This window comes from Sinocyclocheilus grahami, unplaced genomic scaffold (genome assembly GCF_001515645.1).
Source record: "Sinocyclocheilus grahami isolate Dianchi unplaced genomic scaffold, SAMN03320097.WGS_v1.1 scaffold2469.1, whole genome shotgun sequence".
NCBI classification, from domain to species: domain Eukaryota; kingdom Metazoa; phylum Chordata; class Actinopteri; order Cypriniformes; family Cyprinidae; genus Sinocyclocheilus; species Sinocyclocheilus grahami.
Genome location: NW_015507648.1, coordinates 19,524 through 28,613, shown reverse-complemented (window position 1 = coordinate 28,613; position 9,090 = coordinate 19,524). Strand labels below are relative to the sequence as shown.

Genomic DNA, 9,090 nt, shown 5'->3' with positions numbered 1-9,090 from the left:
GGTGCTGGTGCTTTTTTTGGTCATTCAGTGTTTCTGTAAAAAAAATTGGGAAAAAACTATCAAAATACTGATAAGATAATGATGTGAATTCTACTAATAAGAACAATATAAAACGCACTAAGGATTAATGAGCTGCTGGATGAATGAGTATTAATCAGGTTGTGTGCGTTCGCTCGAACTGATTTGCTGAAATCAAAACAGGGACGATAATAGGTGAGCGCCAGCCAATGAGATTGCCGTTTGCGCATTAGCTCCGCCCACTAGCGGAGAAACCAGCAGTTCTTAAACGCTGAAGAATTCCAAAGAAACGCTGTTATTTTGACAAGAAAATACAACAAAGAATATAATTTACATGTAGCGCGTCAGTTCTCTCTCTCTCTCTCTGTGTGTGTGTGAGACAAAGCGACGGCGAGTCGTGCTGCACATCCATTCAGATGAACTGAAAAACAGCACAGATCACTTCACGGAGAGAGAAACTCTGAAGCGCTCAGTCAGAGAGTGTTCCGCGAGTGAAATATATTTGTGCTAAACTTATACTTAGCCTCCAACTCACACACTGGCGAGTAAAATCTGAGCATTTATTAGCCATTGGCTAATATTAGTCATCATTTAGTCGCCCAGAGTGAAGATTTAGTCGCATATGCGAGTGATTTACTTGCATTGTAGAGGGTTGGATGTCCTTGCTACGTTTCTGTGCCTTGACCGTGGTAGTTCCCTTGCTGTCTATGGAGGGTCAGAGAGCTCTCAGATTCCATCAAATATATTTTAATTTGTATTCTGAAGATGAACGAAGGTCTTACGGGATTGAAACCACATGAGTGTGAGTAATTAATGACAGCATTTTCATTTTTGGGTGAACTATCCCTTTAAATAGCTCTGAAAATATTCAGTAGTCAGGTTGTAATTCAGAAATATGCTGCGCTGTATATACTTTACATTCAAATTTAAAGTCTTAAAATTATGTGGTTGCAGGTCCATAAGAACAATATTATCAGGGCTATATATTGTAGAATTATAGAATAGAGTGTTGCAGGGATGACATATTTTGCAGGCCTGGTTTGCATCTGGTTCCCTCAACAAAATCCCAGAAGAATGTTTTCAGTTGCTTATGGATTATTGTAGACAATAAGCTCTGTGACAACAAAAGTTTATAATTCTTTCATGTTTTGTTCATCATGATATTCTTTTTACCAATAAACACAGCTTTTATTCATTTTGAAGCATAAATACAATCATTGACGTAAACACTATAAAAACAAGAGGGTATTACTTATGTATTTTATGTTGTAGAAAAAAAAAGTGAAAATATCTTGAGCTTGTGTTCAACTCAGACCTTCAAAAAAACATTGACTTTGCAATGATGCAACCAGAAGTGCAAACATACATGAATGAGTTTTAGGACTCATTCATGCAGCACTGTATTCAGGAATCACAAATATACATTACCTTCTCAGTTTTGCAGATTAATATTATTGGTAATTTGCTTAATTGTAAATACTGAAATATATTGCCTTTATATTTGCTGATGAACTGCTCTTGAAGCCCTGGTTTATCAGTTTTACAAGCAATGTGATGCTCTGCATCCTGTTGAGGTCTTCATCTTTTATTTCTTTGGGTTCCCAGCATTGTGACATAGACCAGCTGTGCTGTAATGACTGGAGAAAAATAAAAATAAAAGAAATATAAGGTGAATGGAATAAACAACCATAATATTTTTTTTATCTTACTCACCAAAACACATGATTAACTTGAACTATAACTAAATAGTATATTATATATGCACACTGCTTAACATGTAAGGTTTGTGCCACAGCTGCCCTAAACTAACAGTATTGGTGATTACAAAAATAATTTCTGATGTTTCTCTAATGGTTAATCCAGCAGTATGTGTAGCTCTTTAGTCACAGTAGTAAAAAAAAAATTTTATGTTAAAGTTTTTAATGCAGATGCCCAGTTTTGTGTTTTCTCTTTATTATGACAGGTGATATAATACATTTGTAAAGCACATACAGTATTTATTGATTAATTGGGCTTCTGAATTAAAAAATAATAATTAAGTGCTTTACTATTTTTTCTGCCATTCTTGTAAAACAGTAAATAAAACAAATGATGGATAATTTATGGAAAATGAATGGATAACAACAACAATAATATTTTACTGGGACTAAAGAGCTAACACAACCATTACAGAAACATTAAAAATTATTTTTTTAAAGGGATACTCCACCCCAAAATTAAAATGTTGTCATTAAGCACTTACCCCCATGTCGTTCCAAACCCGTAAAAGCTTAGTTCGTCTTCGGAACACAATTTAAGATTTTGGATGAAAACCGGGAGGCTTGTGACTGTCCCATAGACTGCCAAGTAACTTACACTGTCAAGATCCAGAAAAGTATGAAAAGCATCGTCAGAATAGTCCATCTGCCTTCAGTGGTTCAACCGTAACGTTATGAAGCGATGAGAATACTTTTTGTACGCAAAGAAAACAAAAATAACGACTTTATTCAACAATTCCTCTCCTCTGTGTCTCTCCGCATCACCGTAGCGCCATTTTAGAGAATATGAGCTGAACGCAAGCAGCGTACGCTCTTCTGTGTCAGCTTTGGAACTTGACACACTTTAAAAATACTAAAATCTAGTATAGTTCATTTAGTTTAACCACTAACTTGGTTATTTTTATTAAATTGTAGATTCTAAATTACCGTTATACAGTAAACTATGTTTTTTGTCAGAAAACTGACACACAATCGACAACAGAATAAAACCCTCAACAGAATACAATGCAATCACTAAACTAAATATACATCTTACTAACAGTTATTATAGGTAGTTATTATGCATTTTCAGAAGAAGACTTGATCTTACCTTTACTTCGTTAATGTGCATGGAAGAGCGGGGGATGGGTCTGCCTTGCAGGACACGTGTCCTCAATTGAGCAGACGTCATTTTCCCGGGAAAACTCATTTGCGTTTACTTGCGTAAATTACGTATTTGGATTTCACGTTGAACTTGTGTCTCCATTTATTTATTAATTATAATAAATATTTTGACAAAGACAGAAGATTCTCTGATTACAAGGACCTTATTTTGCTCCCAGTACTGGTTCAGCAAACAAAAAAAAACTGTAGCTATATTGTTCTGAGCCGGACTGACACCTGCACTGCGTTCCAAACGGCACGGTGATGCCTACCGAGGGCACCTCGCTGGGAGAGAAAAAGCGGGACAATCACGATGTTCCAAACTGATGTTTATGTCTTCAAAAGTGTGTTCCTAATGACTCTCACTTTTGAGCCATACACTTTCCAAGCCTGCTGTTGTGGAGAATACAGCCTTACAAGGGTTAGGGCGCACTAGTGATGACCTGCTCTGAATAGAACACACCCCAGTGTCGATCCAGGAACCGTGACAAACAAGGACACGACACAACGTGAGCAAACTCATTACAATCAGCAAAGCCTTCATGAAAGAAAGTCGTTTATAAATTTATATTGCAAGCAACATGCATTTTATTTGAATTTTGTCATTGAACAACTACAAAAAAGTTAATTACTTTAAATGCTAAAATATGATTACAAAAAAATCCTAGGAACATATACACCGTCACGCGAGCTTATGTTTCTGCATTATATTGTGTCTAAGATGTTAAGGACAATGTAATCCAGCGATTAAAATCTTCTTTTTAAAGAGATTCAAGATATTTTAACCGTTTACTAATGAGTGATCAGCTTTACAGGGGAAACGTCGACTCTCCCTTAATACAACGGGTTTCAGTGATTGTTTAGAATATTTACGACTGTAAATATGCACATACATGAATCTTGCATTCCTCCTGCACTGAGACGCAGGACAGCTGGCGCTGAAACATCTGGAGCTGCGCGCATGCGCACAACTGCGTCTAAATGTGCATCAGAACAATATGTCAGCAAATACAAAGCTGCTCATAAATATAAACTGCTCATGTATATATATATATTTATATATATATATATATATACACACACATACATGAATGAGTGGTACATATTTTACATAAAATGAAAGTGAGAAAAAATTGCTGGGTGTTGTATAATTACATTAAATACACATATCATAATAATTGTTTACATCTTAAGCAGCACTTTTATTAATATGTAGTATGTGTGTGACTCTCGCGCTGCTCTGCTGTATCTGTGAGTCTCTTCTGGAGTCTGGCGCTGTAGTGTGGGGAAGGGACGCGCTCACACCGCTGGGGGAAGGGCAGCGATCAGGCTCAGACCTGTTTTTATAGTCTATAGGCTTGTTTGAGATGAGCAAATTCTGCGCAGAACCGATCACCGGTGATCACCGCGAGATGCAATGCGGATTAGAAAAGTGTCTGAGTTACGTCCGCCTTGCTCTGATGTCATGCTGACGTGTGCCAGAAAACTCTGGTGATGGTGAGGCGGCTGTGTCGGATTGTGCAGTCGAGCGCAGTTGCTCTCCACCGACTGCGCTGAGCAAAAGCATGATGGGAAACGACTGACTGAAGGCACAGCTTCATGCTCCTTGGTTCAGACACCTGTGATGCTGCGTTCTCTTCTAAAATATTTAGTTTTTTTTATCTGATTTCATGTGATTATGTATTTAAATTATGCATGAATGTTCCCAAAAACTCTGCCAGTGCGATCTTTGTGTGAGATATGTGCAAGACAGAGTTAGTTAAAAGAAAAACAATAATTAGAAGTGTATCAGAAGGATGAGTAAATGCTTTGGATTTTAACACTATTAACAATGTCTTTAAAATGAACTGGATTAAGCATTGTCTTTGTGAGAATAATTGTCCATGGTTCTCTATACCCAATGTTATTTTTAAAAAATGTGGTGGTCTTCATTTTCTACTTGCCTGTGATTTTAAATGCACTAAGCTCCCCATTAAGTTGTCTAACTTTCACAATCAAACTTTCGGATGCGTGGAAATTAGTCTACAAACATAATTTCTCTCCCCATTCATGTGTTATTTGGAACAATCAATATATATTATTCAAAAACAAGTCTATTTTTTGGAGTGATTTTGGAGAACAAAGGTTTAGTTTTTGTTATAGATTTATTAAATAATTCAGGTGATCTATATAATTACACTGAATTTATTAATAATTGTGGCTTAAATGTATCTTCCAGTGAATATATAAAACAAATTCATTGTATTTCCCCAAACCTACTTCACCTTATTAAAAATGAAAACATGTATAAGCCGGTTACTGGTTCTCTTCCAGATCTTACTGTTGGGGGCCTTTCTATCAGAGATTTAAAAAAATCAATAACTTTAATATTAGGAAAATTTTAACCAAAGAAAAAAGTATTCTTCCTAAGGCCATGGTGAAATGGAAACAGGATTATCCCTTGCTTTTATTTCAGAATCCGTGGTCAGATATGAATACATTTGTAATTCCTAATAAAGTCAAAGAAACTCATTTTAAAACAATGCATAGATGTTATCAATGTAATGATTTTATCAGTAAGTTTAAAGAAGGGTTCTCACCCTTATGCTGTTTTTGTAAAGAAGAGTCAGAAACCATTTTTCAGTTATAATACCAAACTATTTTGGTCCCAAGTTTCTTGGTTTCTTTTTAAATTGTTTTACAATTTTGTCACTATAACTGATATAATGGTCTTGTTTTTGGATTGTGATACTGCTCTATTGGAAATGGACAATATAATTAAAGGGGTCATATGATGCGATTTCAATGTTTCCTTTCTCTTTGGAGTGTTACAAGCTCTTGGTGCATAAAGAAGATCTGTAAAGTTGCAAAGACTAAAGTCTCAAATCCAAAGAGATATTCTTTATAAAAGTTAAGAGTCAGTCACACCTACCTAAAACGGCTCGTTCTAACACGCCCCAACATGTCTACGTCACGATTTGGGTGGCGTTATGCAACTCTTCCCACATCTTCACGCAAAGAAAGAAGGCGTAACTTTTATTTTTTGCATTTCAGAAAGGTGGGGCATAGAGGAGAAATAATAATGTACAGTATGTGGAAAATAATGTGTTTTTTGAACCTTTAATCGCATAAACACATTTCATTACACCAAATACACAAAATAATGTTCTTTTTAGCAGCATCGTATGACCCCTTTAAAATTATTGTTTTATTGGGGAAATATCACATACACAAAGCAAAATGTATGTTAACTGTACCAAATGGTAGACTGTTTTCCATTGATTTAAAGTTTTTTTATGATTATTTAACTTCAATACAGAACAATCATTAAGCTGTTAAGACATCTCAACTATTAAAGAGGATACTTGATGTATTAGATATTGTTAATAAATAACAATTTGGTCCCTCGATATTCTCTTTGCCACCGTGAAATCTTCTCAGTCTCTCCAAGTGTATAAATACGGCCGGGAAGTAAGAAAACACACAGTCCATGTATTCTCAATACTTCAATTTATTCACAGAAATACAGATCTTATATAGGCATGTCGAGGGGAGTTTTCATCCTCTTAACCAATGAGGATAGGAGGACATACCCATACAGGATGTTTTTCCCAAGAACATGTGTTTTGTATAAAATTGCCACATATACAGAAAAACATATCCATATAAGGAATAGACTTCCTGGCGACAGAGGCTGAACCCCCCTTCTAAATCAGCACAAACTCCTTTACCTTGAATATTGAGTAAGAGACATTCAAACACCATACAAGAGAGAGAGAGAACAGATAGAGGAGGGGTGATTCAGAGAAGGAGAGAGAAAGAGTGAGAAAGGAGGGGTAAGGCATTCTCAAAACAGAGAGTGTTTTCTAACAGATATATAGTCAATCTTTGAACATTTTTTGGGTTGTATTGTTTTATAGACTCATATTTATGTACGACTTTGTATTTCCCTATTGTTATTTAAAGAAATAATTTTTTTTATAAAAAATACAGTCTTTGCTTAAACATTTGCCACTGAAAGGAATAAATCCACAAACAAAATATAAACGTGCCAGCTTGACTTCTGATACTTTTAAACACATTTTATTGTAAATTAACTAAATAAAATAAATGTAATAATAAGAGTAGTAATTGTAATAATAATAATTGCAATAATAATAATAATACATATTGTTATTATTATTATTACTCATCTAAAGAGTGTATATGTGAGCAGAGGCGTTCTCCTCTCAGAAGCGGATCTCTGCTGTAACGGTTCTCTGGTGGAGGTGGAGGTGCGGGAGAACCAATCATATGAGGAACTTTAAACATCTGCATGACAGATAGGCTTTTTTCTTAGAAACTAGGAAAAACTATTTAAACGAATAAAACCACCACTAAAAGCAAGCAAGTTTGCATGTTTTCACATCTTTGTGTGGCTTGTTTGTTTTATTGAATAAACTCATAGGTACATTAGGATAATTACTCTTACTTTAGGAAATGTAAACATCTGTCCCTCCGCTTTTTGGAAGAAATACGTGTTTTTCAAAGTTATATGCCCTGATGTGTCCTTCTGCCGTGTTTCACATTGTTCACACAGCATTATAAACAAGGATCTAAGTTACTGTAGTGTACTGTTTCTCTCTGATCTCCCGGTAAGAGTCCGTGATGCACACACACACTGCTTAACCCACAATATAAGACTCAAAGTTAGAGACAAATGCTCATGGAGCTACAGGATGAGAGCTTCCTCTCGGGTAAATTATTCTTTTTTAAAAATTAAACACTAATTATTGGTTCATAGTATTAATTTATCTTTAATTTAAGTTGATTACCTGTCAATTCATTCATATACACAAGTCATTGCAACAGCAAATTATTCAGACGTGCGTGGCCTCTTGCTGGCCTCTGATTGGTCAGAATCCCCAGAGTGTGTATCTCAGCGGAAGTGCAGTTCTCCGAGAGGGCGCTGTGTTATACACACTTTGTGGGGGGAGGGGGGGTTTACACACTTTCAGTACACAAATCACTTAAAAGTACATTTTAGGGACAAGTGAGATTTTAAGTCTGGACACCATTTTAGAGCTTACTGAATGCCACTCTATAGTCAGACAAATGAGGACCACAAAACTGTCCTAAATTGTCAAGGTGGTCCTCAGTTTACTGGTGTGTATTCTGATGAATGCACCCAAAAGTGACATAAGTACACACACACACACTCTCTCTCTCACACACGCACACAGACACACACACACACACACACTCTCTCTCACTCACTCTCTCACACACACACACACACACACACACACACACACACACAGCTGTAGTGATTGTTGTGTTATTAATGTCTCTGTTCTTGTGTTCAGATGGCTGTTTTCTCACACTGGATCCAAACACAGCACACACTCATCTCAGTCTGTCTGAGAAGTACAGCGAGGTGACACGTGTGGAAGAGAAACAGCCGTATCCTTATCATCCAGACAGATTTGATGATGTGTGGCCTCAGGTGTTGTGTAGAGAGAGAGTGTGTGGACGCTGTTACTGGGAGATTGAGTGGAGTGGAGGTGTGTATATATCAGTGTCATATAAGAGCATCAGCAGGAAGAGATGTGTTGAGTGTGAGTTTGGATCTAATGATCAGTCCTGGTGTTTGATCTGCTCTCGCTCCAGTTACTCATTCTGGCACAATAACATAGAGACAGTTCTCTCTGTGAAGCCCATCAGCATCAGCAGGAGAACAGGAGTGTTTGTGGATCACAGTGCAGGAACTCTGTCCTTCTACAGCGTCTCTCACACAATGAGCCTCATCCACACAGTCCAGACCACATTCACTCAGCCGCTCTATCCTGGGTTTGGGGTTTATTTTACTGGATCATCAGTGAAACTGACGAGAGATTCCTCACAAGACTGACACGAGCTTCAGGAGAGTTTCTGACATTATAACATAAAACATTCATTATAGCATTTAATAAAATATATATATTGTAACTACAGTAAAGCTGTATTAAATTATCATGGGATCTCTTTCAAGCGCTGATTTTATTTACTGTTTTTTATTTACCTAAATATGTAAAAATGTGATCAAATATGTATAATCTGCTGATTTGATAATAATAGCAACTACAATATGATTTTTAAATTATTTGAATAATAACAAATCAATAAAGAAATATGTTATGATTACAATAATACTATTGTACTCTTAAATAAAAAG

The 9,090-nt window shown here is 36.2% G+C and overlaps 1 protein-coding gene and 1 long non-coding RNA gene across 2 annotated transcripts in view; one reads left to right on the top strand and one right to left on the bottom strand.

The window, feature by feature from the left end:
• LOC107575109 (tripartite motif-containing protein 14-like) overlaps positions 1–8,787 on the top strand; it is a gene marked incomplete at its 5' end in the record, with an annotated part of 31,133 nt that extends 22,346 nt beyond the window's left edge. The window contains one exon of the mRNA XM_016261516.1: positions 8,243–8,787. Coding sequence (XP_016117002.1) covers positions 8,243–8,787 — 545 coding nt within the window. The remainder of the gene's footprint in view (positions 1–8,242) is intronic.
• On the bottom strand, positions 1,301–3,043 carry LOC107575110 (uncharacterized). Its single transcript, XR_001607806.1, has 2 exons — positions 2,866–3,043; positions 1,301–1,655 (listed from the first exon to the last, which is right to left on the bottom strand). It is a non-coding gene; the product is annotated as an uncharacterized lncRNA (long non-coding RNA).
• Positions 8,788–9,090: the final 303 nt, after the last annotated feature.